This window comes from Cavia porcellus, unplaced genomic scaffold (genome assembly GCF_034190915.1).
Source record: "Cavia porcellus strain 051 isolate PalLab524CR breed Dunkin Hartley unplaced genomic scaffold, mCavPor4.1 scaffold_6, whole genome shotgun sequence".
NCBI lineage: Eukaryota > Metazoa > Chordata > Mammalia > Rodentia > Caviidae > Cavia > Cavia porcellus.
The window spans coordinates 40,130,568-40,150,476 of record NW_026947489.1 but is presented as its reverse complement, the minus strand read 5'-3'; the positions used below and the strand labels follow the sequence as shown (position 1 = coordinate 40,150,476).

Sequence of the window (19,909 nt, the reverse complement as noted above, 5' to 3'; positions counted from 1 at the left end):
TAAGAACTGCACTCCAATAAGGGCTCACAAAGAAGCAAATATGAGCCAATCAAAAGCTTCAAAATGGAACTGTCCCGCCTTACACCAAAGAAACCAATAGGAAGTGCGGGCGGTGTGTTTGAAAGCGAGGCCAAAGAGGGTGGGGACGCGTGTCGCTTAGGAGTTTGGAGGCTGGTGGTGTGGGTTTGAAGGCCGGCAAACAGAGCGACCATGTCTCATAAACAAATTTATTATTCGGACAAATACGACGACGAGGAGTTTGAATACAGGTTAGTGCCAGTGCGGGGTCCATAGTGGGGTCGTGAGCCTTAACAAGAGAGCACAGAAGAGTTAGTAATCAGGACCAAAGCCTCAGAATCGCGCATGCGCGGGAGATTGATGGGTGCGAGATTACTTGAAAGTGTAAAGCGCTTGCGCAAAGGGTGGGCCCTGCGCTCAAAACAATGAAGTGAAATTTGAAGTCGGCCCTCGGTTGACTGAAGTCTAGATAACTGCACTGACCATCTCCATCCTTAGGGGTTTCAGAATCATTTTCGCAACTTTATTGAACAACTTAAACTTGCCTTCTGAAGATTGCTAGTATCACAATTCTACAGAGCGTACTGGGAGGGGTGGAAAAAGTGGACCTGAAATTTACTATTTTCCTCAATGTTAAGAAGGAGTTTTTAAGACAGTTTAAATGTTGTTTATTGATTCATGGAAAAGAAAAGGCTTGGTTGCCTGGTTTGTTTTAGAAAGGAGTTTCAAGGAACTAAAGTGAAATGAAAGGTGGCCAGGAACCCTGAGAAAAGAGTGTGGGCCCAGTAGACGCCCTTCAAATACTGGAACAATTGTGGGATAGTTATAGGTTTCAGGTGTTCTGCTACTCACACACTTAATCTGTGGAAAATACCAACAGACTTGAGAAGGGCCGTGACACATGCTGTACTAGAGCTTATACGGGATGTGACGGACAGTACGGACTTGCCGAGGAGGGACCGAAGGTTAGGGCAGCTTCTACGGGCAACTGGGTGCAATGAACTCTTCACCAGACAGACGTAGAAAAAACAAAAACGCCTCTTGATTGGAATGGTCTGGAAGATACCATCTGCCAGAGATGGTGAAGGAGAAACATCCTTGCACTGAATGCAGCATTTGAATTTGATAAATTCTAAGTCCATAATAATGTGTGTTGACAAACATATACCCTTCTTTTTTTTTTTTTTTTTAAAACATACAGCCTTCTTGGGGTCAGGGATTTAGCTCAGCGGCATAAGCGCCTGCCTGACAAGCGCGAGGTCCCGAGTTCAATCCCTGGTACCACAAAAAAAAAAAAAAAAAAAAAAAAAAACTAAATAAAATAAATATATAGCCTTCTTTTTGCCAGTATAACTGAACTTTCTTATCCTCAGTGTTTTCCTCTACATCTGAACTCTGCCTAAAAATACATGCTTACGACATGTGAATGACTAGAGGAAATCACTATTTTCATTCTCTGGAAAGTGTAACTCACCTTACCAATATCAAGTTGGTTGAAGAGAGTTTTGTTTTGTTTTGTTTTTTAGTATTGGGAATTGAACTCAGGACCTTGCACTTGCCAGGCAGAGGCTTATGCTATTGAGCCATGTCCCCAGCCTTAAGAAGGTTTTTTGAAATGTGGTCAAGTCAAATGTTGTGTCAGGGGCTTATTATAATTAAGTTTTCAGAAATTTAGACTTTCAAGGGGGGAAAAAACTCTTGCCACCAGTATAGAAGGAACATTTAGTACATTTTCATTGAGCATAGTGAAGTCTGTCTGCATTAGTATGACTCAAATGGGAGTAATCATTTCTTTGCTCTGAAGCAGACACACTTGGTTAGGAGAGCATGGAATTTCTCAAGTCTCTTGTTATGTGCCTTCAGAGTCAGGAAAGTGGGATTCAAGATAGACAGTCACATTTCACCCTTTATAGTGACTCTTTCACACAGCACTCTAGAACAAGCCCTTTTGCTCCACAAAATAACTTCTCTCACCCAGAATGGTGGCCCATGTGTGTAATCCCAGCACTCAGAAGGGTGAGCCAGAAGGATTGTGGTGAATTTGAGGCCAGCCTGTGCTACATAGCAAAACTTGTGTCTCAAATGAAAACAAAAAAATCTTATTACTAATTCTATTTAAAATTCACCTCTACCTATTAACACTATATGTTTCTTAGAGCTCCCAATGTCTTGTGGGTAATCCACAGACTTCTGTGAATTCTAGCAGAAATTTGTGAGGCCCATAAAAGAAGAGAAACATCCATAGTGCCTGCAACTTGGACACCCACTTTGGAATTATTCATTAATTTGTGCTTTTTAATATACATTGTAAGAATTTACATAATTTTGGGGCTGGGGATTTAGCTCAGCGGAATAAGCACCTGCCTTGCAAGCAGGCAGTTGTGAGTTCGATCCCTGGTACCGATAAAAAAAAAAAAAAAAAGAATTTACATAATTTGGCTTGTATTTTAGCTGCCTCTACTCCATGATAAGAATGTATATATTCCCTGACATCAGAAACTAGTTTCCATCCCCCTGAAGGTATAACTTTGCTTTTCTTTGACACAAGCACTTGTGTATAAATGGTTCCTAGTACTGACAGAAACTCCCCACCTCCCCATGTTTCTGTTATAGGCATGTCATGTTGCCCAAGGATATAGCCAAGCTGGTCCCTAAAACCCACTTGATGTCTGAATCTGAATGGAGAAATCTTGGTGTTCAGCAGAGTCAAGGATGGGTCCATTATATGATCCATGAACCAGGTCAGTGTAACAGCTAAAAGCAAATAGCGTGAGCATTGCTATGCTGAGGGAATGAAGGAATAAGAATGTGTAACCCAAAACAATAGATGGGCAGGAGGAAATGATTTACTAAGTTCTCCCCTCTATATACCTGCTATCTAAATAGATGAGAGTGACCAAAAATAAAAGTAAAATGAGAAGTTTAGGGATAACCTGAAAAACCTCTTTTAATCTTCAGTTTAGTCAGAGTACATTTTCTTAACACTGATTATAGCCCCCAGCTTTGTTGCCATCAGAAGCAAATTCTTGGATGTGCTCCAAATAAGCAAAGGAAATTATATTCCCTGATAAGACACCAGACACCCAGCTGCCAGGCAAAACTAATAAAGGACACTCCAGGGCTATAGCAACACAGTAAAAGAACTGATATTAACTATCCTGTACTTGACAGACAGAGTCTGCTTCTAAGGCCATATGCTTACATCTTAATTTGGTTTTAAAGATCTGAGTGAGTGATAGCTGGGTGGAATATGCTATAGGTTGTCCAAAGATGATATGAATATGGCTCTTACATTTCCCTCCATCTTTCAGAGCCGCACATCTTGCTGTTCCGACGGCCACTACCCAAGAAACCAAACAAATGAAGCTGGCAAGTTACCTTTCAGCCACAAGCTTTCCACAGCTGTCCTTCCTGCCTGACATCTTTCTGATAATATGATTATGTTGCCTTCTCATTTCTCACTTTGATATTTAAAAGATGTTCAATACACTGTGCTGGTGACTGCCTTGCTTTGCTTCTTGAGTAGAGCCACCACCACCACAGCCCTGTCATGTGAGTCTCTGTGGGTTGCAGTTTCAGCAGAGAGTGACCCTAGAAGCCACGGTGTGCTCTGTTTCCAGCAGAACACACCTGACAGGTGGAAGAAGCATCTAAGAAGCAGACCGTGGCTTTTATGGGGATTGTGTAGACTTGTTATTTTGTGTTTTCCTGCTGGGTATTATATGTATGGTGATTTATGGATTTGTGTTTCAATGTATTAAGAATTTTCCATTTTATTTGAGAAATTTGTTCAATGTTAAAGCCTTGATTAAAGAATTTTTATAATCTGATTCAGTGATTTTTTTTTTCCCCCTACTTGCAAGTTGACAATCACTTTATATTGTGGTTCTAATTATATGCCCTTCAGTTTGATGGTGAAACTCAGCTATTTGGGATAATGAAGTTTATTTGAACCTGGTTGATGTTTGGCTTTTTGTTCTGCTTAGCTTTTTGATAGTGGGGATTGAACCAACAACTTCACACTGAGTGACATCACCCTTTTTAACCGTTTTTAATTTTTTTTTAAGCCAGACATGCCTATAATCCCAGTGCATGCCTATTAATTCCAGCACTCCGGAGGTTGAGGCTGAAGGATCATTGAAAGTTCAAGGCCACCTTAGGACTACCTAACAAGATGCTATCTCAAAAACAACAGGGGCCAGGGATTTAGCTCACAGCATAAGCCCCTGCCTTGCAAGCACATGATTGTGAGTTCGATCCCCGGTACCAAGAAAATTTTTTTAAATTTCAGGGCATCATCTTACTGAATTGCTAAATTACCCAAGCTGGGTTCAAATTTATAAGCCTTGGGGCTGGGGATTTAGCTCAGCGGCATAAGCACCTGCCTTGCAAGCAGGCGGTCGTGAGTTCGATCCCTGGTACCGATAAAAATGAAAAAAAAAAGACAAAAAAAAAAAAACAAATTTATAAGCCTTTTGTCTCAGCCTCCCAGAGTACAGAGATTATAGATGTACAACACTATCCCAAGCTCAGGTTTTTAATCTTTAAACAGACTTGCTGTCAAGCACCTGAAATATATTTCACTCAAATGACTAGCCTGAAGTCAAGGTTACATTAAGAACAGCTTCATCTCATGAACTGTGTTTTACAGTGAGGGGTGCTGCCTTTCACATCTGAGGGGAAGCAAAGGTTAAAAAGGAAGCTGTCAGAGGGTGCTCCTAGGTCTGCCTATAACCACCACACCATGACCTGTTCACTGTATCTGTTGGTAGGGAGTCAGTTTCAGTAGTGGTCAAATTTGGTTGAGCAATGGAATCAGCTGGGAAGCTTTGCAAGTACTGGCACCCACAGTTCACTGCAAGAGATTCTGACTTATTCACTAGGAAGCATAGACTGGGTATAGTAATTTCAAATATTCCTGACACTACTAAGCTCTTAAAAAAAATTGAGCATGGTTGCACACACCTATCATCACAGCAGAGGCAGGAGGATTTCAAACTCAAGGCCAGCCTGGCTACATAGCAAGACTGTCTTGAAAAAGAAAAGGTAAATCCATAAGAGGATTTACTTAAAAGTATAGATTCTTAACATTTCACCAATAGCTTATCCTCTAAAAAGAAGTATAAACCTCCCTTTTTTCCTGTCTTCTATCTACTTACTTCTAGAAGAGTTCTTTGGGTGTTATCCTTGGGTTAAGAGCATCAACATCTCCTGGAAGCTCATTAGAAATGCAAATTCTTATGCTCTATCCTTAGACCTATTGAAATTATAAACTGAGGGAGAGACCCAACAATAAGTTACTAACAAGATTTCCAAAGGATTATGTACTCTTAAGCTTGGGAATATTATCGTGGAGGATAAGGATTGGAGCAGAGTTGTTCTGAGAGGAAATCAAATACGATCTTTATTGGGGCTGGGGATTTAGCTCAGCGGCATAAGTGCCTGCCTTGCAAGCAGGCAGTCGTGAGTTTGATCCCTAGTACCGAAAAAGAAAAAAACAAAACAAAAATATGATCTTTATTAAAACAAAGATGTTGGATCATGTGGCTTATGTTGTTTTTTAGAGCTGATAGGTATGGTAGTTGTATTTTCCCCTCAGATACTGGGGATTAAAAATAGGACCTTTGTACAGAGCTACAGTCTCAGCTTTTTTTTGACACAAGATCTTGCTAAATTATCATTGCTGGTCTTGAGTTTGGGTTCCTCCTGCTTTAGCCTCTCAGAATACTGGAATTATGGATATGCATCACCACATGCAGCTACAGCTGATGATTTTTTATCTTATATGGTTGTGTGAAATCCCTTCATTTTTCTGAGCATGATGTTTCTCTTACAGGATTCTGTAGAATAAGATGAAGGCAAGTGTGATGCAACATTCCTTCAACCTTACTAAGAAAATGTAGCCCACAAATCAGCCTCAGATGGGTACAGGATAAATGTGAATTTCAGGCTTCACCCAAACCTACCGAATCATAATCTGCGTATTAAAAAGATTGCTTCAAAAATATAAAATCGAAAAATTCTCTCCCCCCCAAAATATAACCCTCAACTAGGCATGGTAGCACAGGCTTATAACCCAGCATGCTTGTAATTCCAGCACTCAGGAGGCTGAGGCAGGAAGATCACTATGAGCTAGAGCCAACCTGAACTACAGAGCCAGACCACATCTCAATAAAACACCATTCCCCCAGCCAGTAAAATGCTGAGTGTAGTATTAGTGGTATAAATCTGCAATCCCAGCACTCCAGAGGCCGAGGCAAGAGGATCCATAGTTGGAGGCCAGTGTAAACTACATAAGCAAGACCCTGTTTCAAAGCAAATACATACAAAAAAGGCCCTGGAGGATTAGTGTAAAATTAAAGTTCACCTGGGTGAAGCAGCATATACCTGTAATCCCAGCATTAGGGAGACTGGCAGAAGGAGCTTGAGTTTCTAGCCAGCCTCAACTACAGTGTCTTAAAACAACAAAATTAAAATTCAAGTGGGGGGGGCTGGGGATTTAGTTCAGCGGCATAAGCGCCTGCCTTGCAAGCATGCAGTCGTGAGTTCAATCCCTGGTACTGATGAAAAGGAAAAAGACCAAAAAAAGTAATAAATAAATAAATAAAATTCAAGTGGGTCAGGGATACAGCTCAGCGGCAAGGCACCTGCCTGTCAAGCACAAGGTCCTAAGTTTGATTCCGGTTCCCAAAAAAAATTGTCCTAATGAAATTAAAATTCAACAAGCATTTTTCCACCCAGAACAAACTCCCAGCTACCTCCAAAGGCACTTTTAGACAAGACAATTGAAATGAGAACCAGGATGGGGCAGGCAATATAGCTCAGCAGGCACAAGCACCTGCCTGGCAAGCACAAGGTCCTGAGTTCAAATTCTGATACTCAAAAAAAAGGCCAGGGTGATTAGAATGATACAGAAATCCAAAGCCAACACAGGATTCACTCCCTACTTACAAGACAATTGAGAGAGGTGATATTTGAACTAAACATCTCTTAGAGCATGGTGCCTCAAAGGAGAAGGGGTTTTTGTGTGGTACTGAGGACTGAGCTCAGTACCTGTACTACAGGCCCAACCCTTTTTTCTTTTTGACAGTCTCACTACGCAGTTCAGGCTGGCTTTCGGCTTACTTTGTAGCCCAGGCCGGTCTTGAATTTGCAATGATCCTCCTGCCTTTGCCTCCCAAGTACTGGGATCACAGGAGTGCATCACTACGCCCAGCAAAAAAAAAAAAAAAAACTGTATTTTTAAAATTTATTTATTTATGGTATCTAGTTTGTCCAGACTAGGCTCCTCCTGTTCCCAGTTTCCCAGAGTGCTGAGATCACAGCTATTCACCACCACACCCAGCTAAAGGAAGGTTTTGTGTTTTTAAATTTATCTGTCAATCAAAGAAAATCAGAAGTGGAAAAAATTCATCTGTCGGGGTTGGGGATTTAGCATAATGGCATAAGTGCCTGCCTGGCAAGCACGAGGTCATGAGTTGGATCCCCAGTACCACAAATAAATAAATAAATAAATACATAAATAAATAAATTTATCTGTCAAAGAGATTTAAGTAATTTGATCATTTCCATTTACACTATAGAGGTTAATAAAGGTTCCACCCATTAACTACTGACCTGTTCCAAGAAATTCCTTCCCCACAGGATATGCCAATAAACATTTTCTGTCTCTCTCCCATATCCTTCTACCGAGAGACAGAGAGCGACCTGGCGCTAGGGTGTGCCTATGCAGTCCCAGCTACAGGGGAGGGAGAGGGTCGATTAGGCATAGAGAAGCGCTTAAAGCCAGGACCAATCTAGACAGTATAGTACGCTAACTGGGCTATAATCCCAGCACTTTAGAGGCTGAGACTGGAGGATCATTGTGACTTTGAGACTAGTCTGGGCTACAAAGCGAGTTCAAGGTCAACCTAAACTGCATAGTGAGACCCTGTCCACCTTCCGCAAAAAAAAAAAAAAAGAACCAGTACCAGCCCCTGACACCTTAACCTTAAAATTTAGTCATAGTTAATACAAATAGCATATGCCCACAAGAATTTTAAAACAGCAAAGGCTAGAATCAAGCCTCCCTGTCCTTCATTAGTTGAAGTCAGCACCCCTAACACCTCAGCGCACTCCCCCCACCCCCCACCCCCGCCACCCTCCGTGTCCCAAACCTCCTAGGTCCCGCCCCCAAGAACAAGGCCCACCCCCGTACTTCCGGGAGGAGGATAACCACGTGGTTGTTGCCTATAACAACCTATAACAAAGTATCATTTCTCCCGCCTGGAGACAAAGCCGGAGAGCGACAGTCAGCTGCACCAGTAGGACCTTCGAAAGGAGTCTAAGCGACAGCCAAAGTAGCCAGTAAGAGGGCGGTACGCATAAGGTGGAACTTTGATTACGGAAGCTGCCCCAGGACGTGAGGCAAGGAAAGACCTGGTGAAGGGACAAATTAGGCAGGTGAGAGCTTGGAAGAGCTCAGTACTATGAAGTTTGGTAGAAAAAGGGGTTCCGGTCTAGACAGGGTCCAGGGGAAGGCGACCGGGCTCTGGTCGTATGGGGAGGGCGGAGCGCGTTTAAAGGGGTCAAGCCCCGGGATCAGGTGGGCATTTTTAAAGGTACACGTTCCGAAGAGAAGAGCCATTTAAAGATGCAAATGCCTGAGATAGAGCAAACTTTTAAAGAGATCGGATCGGCAAATAGAAGACATTTAAAGTGGTAGGTTCGTGGGAGAGCAAACTACTTAGGAAGACTAAAATTGAGCTTAGAAGACATTAGAAGGGTGTAGCTCAGTGGTATTGATAGCCATTGTTTTGCATGTGTGAGGCCTGTGGATAGATCCCTAGCACCGCAAACAAGCAAAACAAAAAACACTTATGAGAGTAAGGGTTTGGGACTTGAGAAAACGTTTATTAAAGAGACAGTAATAAAGTAATCCACTGTCCAGGGTCTGGTCCAGAGAAGACGAAAATCTGCCTCCAAGGAAGAATATGCCCTCCTCCTTTCCTCCATTGACCTTTCTGGTTTCTCCAGGTCCCCTCGACTCTGTTCTCAGGCTGTGGCTCTCAATGCCTCTTAGATCTGGCGGGGCCCCTGTGCTTACGACCCCTGTCTAGGGGTCTGGGTGGCTACCGGAGGGCCTTGCAGAGGGGCAGAGGCAGGACCATGGCATCTGGGACCTCGGAACTTCCCCAAGGGCGCATCGTGACAGCGGGCATCATCATTGTTGGAGATGAGATTCTCAAGGTTTGTTGGATATGAGGGGGAGGGCTTGGCATTCTCCTGACTTTAGGGGCTTGCTCCACAGCCGGGTGGGAGCCTCCTTGCCTGTTGCAATAGGGTTCCAAAATGAGTCCAACAAATGGGAGAAAAAGTAACCCTTATTCTTTTGATTATCCTGTTGGAAAACCTATAGCAAAGTCCCTATAATTTGGCAAGCAGTATGGTAGAGGTGGAGGAGGAATTACAGAGCAATAACTGGAAGCCCTCCCTATAAGTAGAAGTACAGATACTCAGTTATATCCAAAGCTAGTTGTGGTGCCATGCCCCTGTAATCCCAGCTACTCAGGAGGCTGAACCAAGAGAATTGTGATTTTGAGGCATAGCAAGACCCCATCTCAAAAAAAAGAAAAGTTATATCCAATCTATTTGGAAATGATTCAAGGAACCCAGCAGAGTGGATAAGTGAGCTAAAAGAAAAGTACTGAAAGAGAGGAATCCTTCTTAATGATCAGAATTGTTTATAGAAGACATGGCATCAGCCAGGCATGGTGGCTCATGCCTGTAATCCCAACACTCAGGAGGCTGAGGCAGAAGGATCGTTATGAGTTCGAGACCAGCCTAGGCTACAAAGTGAGCTCAAGGCCTGACTGAATTGCATAGAGAGACCCTGTCTCAAAAAGACAAAAATAAAAAAATAAAAGACATTGCATCGAGTTTGTGATAGTCATATTGACCCCTACTTTCCCAGTGCTTACTAAGCCTGGCAGTGTGCTTATTACATCACACATGGGATTTTACTAGTTCTCACAATTCAGCATTTGGGAGACTGAGAGCAGGAGGATCACTGTGAGTTTGAGGTCAGCCTGGACTGTGTAATGAGTTCAAGGAAATCCTGAACTATATGGTGTCTCAAAAAGCAAAACAAAACACCAGGGATGGTGTTGCATGCGTATAATTCCAGCACTCCAGAAGCTGAGGCTGGAAGATTGGGAGGCATTGAAGGGAGCTGAAGCCACCCTCAACTACAAATCAGTTAAAGGCCTGTCCAAACTGTATAGTGAACCCTATCAAAAAATACAAACAAAAAAACTGAATTTATCAAATTGGTGTTTTCATTATAAATCTCAATTAATAGATTACAAAACTGAGACTTAGAGATAGATGTTGAGAAACTTGGCCAAGGTTACATACATACTTGGAAACAGCAGAAATGAGATTGCAGCCTGATTCTCCCTTACTTTAGGATTTTTTTTTTTTTTTTTAAGACAGAATCTCACTATGTAGCCCAGGCTGGCCTCAAACTTATAGCAATCCTGCCTCCCATTACCACACCCAGCTAGAATAAATTTTTAACCACTATAGAGAAGTGGAAGAAGTTGAGACTGGAAAAGAAGATAGAGTACATATCATAGACAACCTCAAATATTTGCAAAGGAATGTGAACTTTATTCTGCATACAGCTGAGAACAACAGAAGGCTTTTGAGGCCAAGAGTGATGTAACCACAGTGACACATTAGGGAGGTTCCTCAGAAGACAGCAAAGCATGGTGACTGGAGGCCAGGAACCCAGCCAGGAGGCTGTTGCCATTATCCAGGTGAAAGGTGCTGATAACCCACTTGGTAGCAGTGCAGACAGATGAGAGCAGATGGAGAGAGATTTCTAAAGCAGAGTTAACAGGATAAAAGGCCTGACTGGCCGCAGACAGCATCTAGGATGCCCTTGACCTAAGCAACAACAGCCAGGGATATGGTGAGGCTATGTAATTAGTGCTTTCAGCCAGGAGACTAAAGCTGTCAGGCCTGATGAGGAAGTGGGAAGTCATCCACATAGAGCTGATGACTGAATCCATAAATGTAAGTGCAAAGAAGGGAACCTGAGTCACCTTATCCCTGACTCCACTCAAATGATTTTCATACTCTGTATCCACTTTGACAGCCTGAAGTTGTATCCCCCAAAAAGCAGAGTACTCCATCTTCAAACAGAAGCAACTATCTCCCCTCTGCCCTTTGTCACTGACAGTCTCATCCTTCTCCCAACCCCTAGGGACGCACTCAGGACACCAACACATACTTCCTGTGTCGGACACTGCGGTCCCTGGGGGTCCAGGTTTGCAGAGTCTCTGTTGTACCTGATGAGGTAAACACCATTGCAGCTGAGGTGACCTCTTTCTCCAGCCGGTTCACTCATGTCCTTACTGCAGGGGGCATTGGCCCCACTCATGATGACGTCACCTTTGAGGCAGTGGCACAGGCCTTTGGGGAGGAGCTCAAGCCACACCCTGAGCTGCAAGCAGCCATCAGAGCCCTAGGAGGGGAGGGCTGGGAGAAGCTGTCGCTGGTGCCCTCCTCTGCCCGCCTACATTATGGTACAGATCCTCACACTGGCCATCCCTTCAGATTCCCACTGGTCTCCGTCCGAAACGTCTACCTCTTCCCAGGCATTCCGGAGCTGCTGCGTCGGGTGCTGGAGGGGCTGAAGGGCCTATTCCAGAACACAGCTGTTCAGTTCCATTCAAGGGAGTTATATGTGGCTGCTGCTGAGGCCTCTATTGCTCCCATCCTGGCCAAGGCCCAGGCCCACTTTGAGGGGAAGATTGGCCTGGGTTCCTACCCTGACTGGGGCAGCAACTACTATCAGGTGAAAGTGACCCTGGACTCTGAGGAAGAAGGGCCCTTGGAGGAATGCCTGGCTTACCTGACTGCCCATCTGCCCCAGGGGTCACTAGTCTCCTATGTGCCCAACGCTGTGGAGCAGGCCAGCGAGGCTGTGTACAAACTGGCCAAATCAGGTAGGGGCATGTTGGGGGAAGGATAATGCATCCTGATCCACTGGAGCCCGTCTAAGCCTAATAATACAGGACCTGTTCTGGATTCCCACAGATCTGGAGAAGGTGGAAGACAGGTGCTATTGATTCATAAATATTCTTTGAGTCCCTACTTTTTTTTTTTTTTTAATCAGCTGTGTGCTAGGAGTTGGGGAGAAGCTTAACAGGATAAATACATACCCTGCTGTTTTTAACCAATGGTTTAAAAGAAAGTGATTGTGCATAAAATGTGAGTAATGAGTTGGGTGTAGTGGCCCACACCTGTAATCCTAGCACTAGGAAAGCTGAGGCAGGAAGGTCATCCATGAGTTAAAAGGCCAGCCTGACCTACACAATTGAGTTCAAGGCCAGCCTATATAGTGAGACCCTGTCTCAAAAAAAAAAAATGAGTGATGAAAAGAACTTCGGACTCCACAACAAGAAAGTCAGTCTTTTCTTTCTTTATTTTATTTATTTATTTATTTATTTTTTGTCTTTTTCCTTTTTATCGGTACCGGCGATCGAACTCACGACTGCCTGCTTACAAGGCAGGCGCTTATGCCGCTGAGCTAAATCCCCAGCCCCTTTTTCTTTTCTTTTTTTAATTTTTTTATCAGTACAGGGATCGAACTCTTGACCATGCCCTTGCAAGGCAGGCATTCATGCCGCTGAGCTAAATCCCCAGCCCCAGGGAAGTCAGGCTTGATCTGCGCTCAGAAAAGACTTCTCTAAGAGCTCAGTAACAAAAGCCAAATCATAAGGAGGATTTGGCTGGACTAGGAGGTGGCAAGAATATGAAGCAGGCCTGGAAATGAGCAACATGGAGTGTAGGGAAATGGAAGAAAATCAGAACACCCTTCAGTCCCAGTCTCACAGGAAGACACTGAACCCAAGGTAGGGTGAAGAGTAGCTGAGTGGCAGGCAGGGGACAGGCTCCAGGGCACAGTGGGCTGCACAAAGGGACTCAGACTTAATCCAGAGAACACGGGAGACTGGAGAACTTTCACCCAGGACAGCGTAGCCCATGCGACTATCATATGTATTCACCTGACACCTCTTCCCTGACTGTGTGGCAGGGTCTTCTCTGGGAAAAAAGGTAGCAAGCGCCCTCCAGATCATTGAGGCTGCCCTGGCCCGGTACCACCTCACCCAGCTCTGCTTGGGCTTCAATGGGGGCAAGGACTGCACTGCCCTCCTGCACCTCTTCCACGCTGCTGTGCAGAGGTGAGCCCACCCCAGGAGGTGGGTCCCCAGAGACCCCACACCTGTTCGGCCTCCCCAGTTCTCTGTCCCAGCAGCCAGTTGGGCAAGGGGTTCATGGGTGGGCAGGGGGAGGAAAGTAGCCATGGTGACTGTTGGTTCCATTCCCCACTGTGAAAACATGTACCAAAAATCTCACACTGGAAACAGGGAAGCTCAAGTTTCAGAACTGAGAGACCAGCGTGGGCTGCCCATGGAAATGGGTCAGCTGAACTAAAATAATGAAAAGGGAGAAGTGGAAGATGTCATCCCACTGGCCAAATAGCAAGTTCTGTGGGGGAACCATTCCCCTGCTTATGCTGGCAAGCCTATGGATTCTTCCCCCTACCCCCAGGAAGTTTCCTGATGTCCCAAAACCCCTCCAGATTCTTCATATCCGGAGTATCTCCCCTTTCCCTGAGCTGGAACAGTTTCTACAGGACACCATCAAAAGGTATGAGGGGCTGGAGGTTGGAGTCCCAAGAGGGGCTTGAAGACCATGCTCTGACCCATACCACTCTTTTTTTTTCCTAAGGTATAATCTGCAGGTGCTGGAGGCCGAGGGGGATATGAAGCAGGCCCTAGGCGAGCTGCAGAGACTGCACCCCCAGCTGGAAGCTGTCCTAATGGGCACTCGCAGGACCGACCCCTACTCCTGTAGTCTCTGCCCTTTCAGTCCCACTGACGCTGGCTGGCCTTCATTCATGCGCATCAACCCACTGCTGGTAATGGGACAAGGACTTGGTGCCTTTAGTCTCTGGTGCTGTCAGCCATTACTGGCTCCAGAGGGTGAAGGCAGAGTCTGTGGCTTGGCAGGGCCCATCACACAAAGGAGGCAGTGCCATCTGCTGATTCATCCATTTCCCAACACTGAGCACTAACTCAGTGGCAAGTGCTTTCTACTGTAGAGAAGATAATGATAATAATTGAACCCACGCTGTCCAGTATCATGGCCGCTGGCCATTGGCTGATACTTAAATGAGATAGAAACTACTAAAAGCCACTAGGTTATAATATATTTTCAGTAGATGAAGTTTATGGCATATATGTCAGTTCCTAAATGCAGTTAAGAATTCAGGAAAGCCAGGTGTGGCTCATTCCTGTAATTCCAGCACTGGGAGGCTGAGGCAAGAGGATCACTGTGAGTTCAAGGCCAACCTGCCCTACAAAGTAAGTTCAAGGTCAGTCTCAACTGTATAGTGAGACCCTATCTCAAAAAGACAAAAGACAAAAAAAATACTCAGGACCAGACGTGGTATACAGCACCATTCTGGGAGGCTGAAGCAGGAGAATTCCTAGTTTGAGTCCAGCCTGGGTAATTTAGGAATTGCTTTTTAAAAAAATAACAGGCTCACTATGTAGTTCAGGCTGGACTTAAACTTGTAGCAGTCCTCCCTCAGCCTCCTGAGTACTGAAATTATGGGAATGTGCCTACATGCTAGCAGGACAATATAACATATGCACAATAAAAAAAATTTTGAAGGACTGAGTAGCTGAACATTGCAATACACATCTGTAATCCCAGTACTCTGGGAGGCTGAAGCAGAAAGATTTCAAGTTTAAATCGAGCATGAGCAATTTACCAACACTCAAAAAAAAAAAAAATTAAAAACAGCTAGTATTGTAGCTTAGCAAAGGACCTAGATTCAATTCCCAGGTCTATCAAGAAAAAAAAAAGTTATACTAGTCATATCTCAAACAACCACCATAATAAATAACAATATAGAACATTTCCATCATGGGAAAATGTTCTACCTGACAGCCTGGCTTCCACACACAGTCCTTAACTGTCCTGGAGCTTATTATCTCTCAGTTGAGAGTGGCTTGGGAGTGGAGAGGGGTGGAAAGTTTAAGGATCTCACTGCACAGAGCAAGATATCCCTGAGAAGCAGATAGCAATCCTCCCTCCCAGGCTCAGGGAGCAGAGCAGCCTCAGGCCCCTTCCCAGCATGGCAAGGGGAGGTGCGGGGAAGGGAACACTTGTGACTCTTCTACCTCTGACCTCTCAGGACTGGACCTACAGAAACATCTGGGACTTTCTGCGTCAGCTCTTTGTCCCTTACTGTATCCTGTATGACCAAGGGTAGGTTGCAAGACAAGGAGACTGAGTGTGGGGAAGACATTAGGGTGCTGGGATGGGAAGACCTTCTATTTCCTCACTGCAGGTACACCTCGCTGGGGAGTCGGGAAAACACAGTGCGAAACCCAGCCCTCCAGTGCCTGAGCCCAGGAGGACGCCCCACCTATCGCCCAGCGTACCTACTAGAGAACGAAGATGAGGAGCGCAACTCCCGAATGTGATCTCCCTCCTGTGGGCTGCCTTGGGTGCAAACTGTCAATAAACCAAGGCTTTCTCTGTGCCTGTTGTCCTAGCTGTGTCGTCCTGCCCAGGGGATTTGAGAGGCAGCTCTGAGCTGCTCTGGCTGTGTCCACTTGGGTGGGGTGGGTAGAACCAGCTGGAAAATAGTGCTTGTGGGTGATTCTCCACATCAGGCTAAGCCAGAGCCCACTGACAGTGGGAGCGGGAGTCATGCCAACCACTAGGAAACTGGCAACCAGGCAGGGTGCCACAAGGGTGGAGAAAGAGAGGCTAAGCTGGCTGCTGGATATGGAGGATGAAAGATGGAGTGTCCAGGCCTCCAGCTAACCCCACCCCCGTCCCTGTCCACAGGGGCTGACTCAGCCTGTTCCCAGGCCCAGAACCTTCCTTTGCTAGACCCTGGTGCCTTTGTCTCTAGTCATGAGGCCTGAGGGGGAGGGTGAATGTTGATAAAAGGCAGCAAAGACAACTCCCACACCCTTGCTGGAACTGCCACCCACATGCAGCCTCAGACCCAGCCCCTAGCCCAGGCCCTACCCTTCTCCTTCAGAGGAGTCCTGCGAGATGCTGGATTCCGGGTGCCTGTCATTAAAATGGGCACAGGGTGGGAGGGCCTGCAGCGGACCCTGAAGGAAGTTGCCTACATCCTCCTCTGCTGCTGGTGTATCAAGGAGCTGCTGGATTAATGGCAGCAGGAACTGCCACCGCCTCTCCCTGCTGGCATCATGGCTGGCATTGCTCAGGTGGGAAGTAGGGTAAACAGACAGGAGGCATGGCTGCAGCATGTGTGGCAGAACCTGCCTCTCAGGTCCCCCTTCTCTTCTGTAGTCCCCCTGAGACTCCAGGGCCAGCTGTGCCTGACTAAGGATGGGCTTGAGCGAGTGAAGTGTGGATCCAGCTTTGAGTTGTCCCATCTGTCAGACCTGCTTCAACTCTGGGTGTCCCTTCCCAGCCCCTTCCTCTGGTGGACCTGCTGGGCAGGACTCCAGCAAGACTTGGCTCTCCTTCAAGCTTGCACAGCAAGCCCACCAGCCAAGATGGTTGATCTTACCACACCACTTAGTTTCAAGAATGGGCTGCCCCTAAGATCTCTGTTTGAAAATCATTAGACTATAGATAAAATAAATAGACCTTGAGGCCAAAAAGTTCTAACTGCCTAAATGGAAATGAGAAAAGGAGCTGCAAAAGAGGGAAGGGGTTTGTCTGAGATGGGAGTGACATGAAGACCCACTTTCCTGATGTACTGGGCCTGAGTTGGGAGCAGAAAGGCTATGTTTCTCCCAACCTGTGTATGAGGTGGGGCTCAGTCTGGTAGGGTCTTCTGGGAGACCCATAGTGTGAAGACTCAACACTTTCCCAGATAAGACACCTGGTTTTGGCAGCTCACTGTCTCTGAGGGGATTGGGGAAGCACAGTTCATCCCCAGCTCACGAAGGAAGTAAGCCAGTGAGTTGCAAGAGCTACCTCCAGCTCAAATACAAAGCCAGAGAAAATCAGCTGCATGGTCATGCAGGCCCCTCAGGCTGATCAGTGTGGTGTAGCCATCAGGACAGACACAGCCTGACCCCTTGCTTCTCCTTCGCAGCCACCAAACTATGCTTTCCCTGAGTCATTCCCAAAGGTAGGGCTGCCTGTATGTCACCTTGCTCTCACTTCCTACCATGCCTAAACACAGCCTCCATAACTTAAAACCAAGCCATGCATTTGTGCAAACTTTCCTTGAGGTCACCCTCAGCATTTGCTGGCCCCACTGGAAGCCCAGCTGTTGCTCATCCCCCTTTCTCAACAGGGGCACAGGAGTGGAGAAATGGTAAATGGGGCCCTCTCCCTCTCTCCTTCTCTTCCTGGGACTAGTCCTTCTTAGTTAAAGACTTTTCCTCTGGGCTTTTACTTTTCCTTTTTTTGGGAACTGGTGATTGAACCTAGGACCTTTTCACTGAGCTAAACCCCTGTCCTTATTTGTTTTGTTTCATTTTTTGGAGATAAAGTCTTGCTCTGTGAATTCACTGCATAGCCCAGGCTAGCCTCAACTCTAGAGTGCTGGGATTACAGGTGTGTGCCACTATGCCCAGTTGTTTTGTTTTGTTTTGCTCTGTTTTATTTGAAAAGGGGTCTCTTTACATATAATGAGCCTACAGTGTTGGCTGGCCTTTAACTCGATATGTAGCCCCAGGCTGGCCTTGAACTCACAGCGATCTTCCTGTCTCAGTCTCCTGAGAGTGCTAGGATTACAGGCATGAGCCAGTACATGCAGCTCCCTTTTTTTATTTTGAAATTCTAGGTATTTTGGTAGAGTTTGTACCAGCAATTGAACTCTTAAGCCTTGCGCTTTCTAGGCAGGCACTGTGCTGCTATGCTGTATCCCCAGCCCTTTATTTTTTATTGTGAAATGGGACTCACTAAGTTTCTCAGGTTGGGCCTGAACTCCTGCCTCAGCCTCCCAGAATGCTGGGATTACAGACCTATGCCAGCACACCTGGCATTGGATTTTCTCTTTTTGTAAAAGTAATATAGTGTGTCTAAAGTAAGTAATAATAAAAAGTATATTTCCAGATGGGTTCCACAGTACATGCCGGTAATCCCAATTAAACCAGCTACTAGGGAGGCTGAAGCAGGAAGATCAAAGCTCAAAACCTGCCTAAGCAACAAGCAGAGTGTGGTTGTTGAGTATAAAAAGACCAGGAATGTAGCTCAGTAGTAGAATGTACCTAGACTCATCCTCTAGTACTGCCAGAAAATAAAAATGCAATTTCCTACATCTACCCCCACAAACCTCAAACCCTCCTTAGAGGTATGATTACCAACTTCTTAGAGACTATTCTAGAGATACTCTATGCAAACATAGTATGGTCCTTGCTTCATTCATTTTTTTCTTTTCAAATCTATTTTATTTTAAAGAGAAAAAAAAAACCAAATTGCAAAACACAATAATTAGGGAATAACTATGGCAAATACATTGTGTATAGTATATATATGTATATATATACTATACACACATTACTTTTGTGTGTGTGTGTGTGTGTGTCTTTTTGAGACAGAGTCTCGCTATGTAATTCAGGCTGGCTTTGAGCTCACTTTGTAGCTCAGGCTGGTTTAGAAGTTACAAGGATCCTCCAGCCTCAGCGCAGGCGTGAGCCACCAAGCCCAGAATGAATAAAGAAAGTAATATATTCATTCAACTCAAATATTATTAATCATCTATTGGCTAGTCTGGATGCTATGGAAACAGCAGTGAAGAAAACCGATTTTTTTTACTTATAGTGCTTATGTTCTAGTGGAAAAATAAACTAGGTTTTTGTTTTGTTTTTTAAGTAAATAGATCTGAGTGTAGTGGTACACTTCTGTAACCTCAGCATTCTGGGACACTGAGTCAAGAGGAACACAAGTTTAAACTCAGTCAGGGCAATTTAGCAACACTCTGCCTCAAAATAAAAAATACAGTCAGGTGTGGTGGTGCATGCCTGTAATTCCAGCCCTCAGGAGGTTGAGGCAAGAGGATCACTGCAAATTCAAAACCAGTCTGGGCTACAAAGTGAGCTCAAGGCCAGCCTGAACTGCATAGTGAGACCCTGTAAGTAAATAATACAAAAAAGGATTGGGGAGGTAGTTCAGTATGAAGGCTGTGACCTTAATCCCCAGTACCACAAAATAAAATATGTAGATATTAGGTGATAGGTACTCTGGGGAAAAAAAGTGAGCTGGCAATATGTAGAGACAGCTAAGTAAGAATCTGAGCTTTTATGCTGAGTTAATGAACTACCACAGGGTGTCAAACAAGAGCTTATTTTTTATTTGAAAGGCTCACATGGGCTGTTGTGACAAAAAGAGATTTTAGAGTTAGTCTAAAGAATATAAGAGGGGGCTGGGGATTTAGCTCAGCGACATAAGCGCCTGCCTTGCAAGCAGGCAGTCGTGAGTTAGATCCCTGGTACCGATAAAAAGGAAAAAAGACAAAAAAAAAAAATTTTAAATGAAGAATATAAGAAATCTGCTAACCTGCAATCCCAGCACTCCAGAAGCTGAGGAGGAGGACTGATGCAAGTTTGAGGCCAACCTGGGCTTCATAATGAGTTCAAGGCCACCCTGAACTACATAGTACAACCCTGTCTCAAAAAGCAGGGAGAAGGCAGTGGGGGTGGGTGGGGGTGTGGAGGGGATTAGCTCAGCACTGTAAGTGCCTGCTGGACAAGCGTGAGTTCGTGAGTTTGATTCCACGCGCGCGCGCACAAACACACACACACACACATACAAAAGCAGAGAGAGACCCCTGATTGATGTGCTTTGAAATTTTATTGTAGTTTTTTTCATGTTTGAGTAAAATGGA

At 45.0% G+C, this 19,909-nt stretch overlaps 3 protein-coding genes across 5 annotated transcripts; all 3 read left to right on the top strand.

Annotated features, from left to right (window-relative positions):
* The first annotated feature begins 112 nt into the window (after window positions 1-112).
* On the top strand, window positions 113-3,976 carry Cks1b (CDC28 protein kinase regulatory subunit 1B). Its single transcript, XM_003475590.5, has 3 exons — window positions 113-269; window positions 2,632-2,759; window positions 3,330-3,976. Exons 1-3 carry the CDS (start codon window positions 211-213, stop codon window positions 3,380-3,382), a joined length of 240 nt encoding a protein of 79 aa, XP_003475638.1. The 5' UTR covers window positions 113-210; the 3' UTR covers window positions 3,383-3,976.
* Window positions 3,977-8,303: 4,327 nt separating this feature from the next.
* Window positions 8,304-15,625, top strand: Flad1 (flavin adenine dinucleotide synthetase 1). 3 transcript variants are annotated; one of them, XM_003475591.5, is made up of 8 exons: window positions 8,304-8,460; window positions 9,034-9,246; window positions 11,267-12,011; window positions 13,103-13,250; window positions 13,621-13,719; window positions 13,801-13,990; window positions 15,275-15,348; window positions 15,431-15,625. In XM_003475591.5, the coding sequence occupies exons 2-8, from the start codon at window positions 9,166-9,168 to the stop codon at window positions 15,564-15,566; spliced, it is 1,473 nt and encodes a 490-aa protein (XP_003475639.2). In that variant the 5' UTR covers window positions 8,304-8,460; window positions 9,034-9,165; the 3' UTR covers window positions 15,567-15,625. The 3 variants fall into 3 exon arrangements, with proteins under 3 accessions (XP_003475639.2, XP_013014390.1, XP_063106502.1); XM_013158936.2 differs by lacking the exon at window positions 8,304-8,460 and adding an exon at window positions 8,474-8,718; XM_063250432.1 differs by lacking the exon at window positions 8,304-8,460 and having other exon boundaries at window positions 8,474-9,246.
* Window positions 15,626-16,045: 420 nt separating this feature from the next.
* Window positions 16,046-16,730, top strand: Lenep (lens epithelial protein). The gene is made up of 2 exons (XM_003475592.4): window positions 16,046-16,328; window positions 16,414-16,730. Exon 1 carries the CDS (start codon window positions 16,086-16,088, stop codon window positions 16,269-16,271), a length of 186 nt encoding a protein of 61 aa, XP_003475640.1. The 5' UTR covers window positions 16,046-16,085; the 3' UTR covers window positions 16,272-16,328; window positions 16,414-16,730.
* Window positions 16,731-19,909: the final 3,179 nt, after the last annotated feature.

Coding starts and splice junctions, on each gene's coding strand:
- Cks1b (XM_003475590.5), top strand. CDS start 211: ATGTCTCATAAACAAATTTATTATTCGGACAAATACGACGACGAGGAG. Junction 270..2,631: donor GACGAGGAGTTTGAATACAG/GTTAGTGCCAGT, acceptor TTTCTGTTATAG/GCATGTCATGTTGCCCAAGG. Junction 2,760..3,329: donor TTATATGATCCATGAACCAG/GTCAGTGTAACA, acceptor TCCATCTTTCAG/AGCCGCACATCTTGCTGTTC.
- Flad1 (XM_003475591.5), top strand. CDS start 9,166: ATGGCATCTGGGACCTCGGAACTTCCCCAAGGGCGCATCGTGACAGCG. Junction 9,247..11,266: donor TTGGAGATGAGATTCTCAAG/GTTTGTTGGATA, acceptor CCCAACCCCTAG/GGACGCACTCAGGACACCAA. Junction 12,012..13,102: donor GTACAAACTGGCCAAATCAG/GTAGGGGCATGT, acceptor ACTGTGTGGCAG/GGTCTTCTCTGGGAAAAAAG.
- Lenep (XM_003475592.4), top strand. CDS start 16,086: ATGCAGCCTCAGACCCAGCCCCTAGCCCAGGCCCTACCCTTCTCCTTC.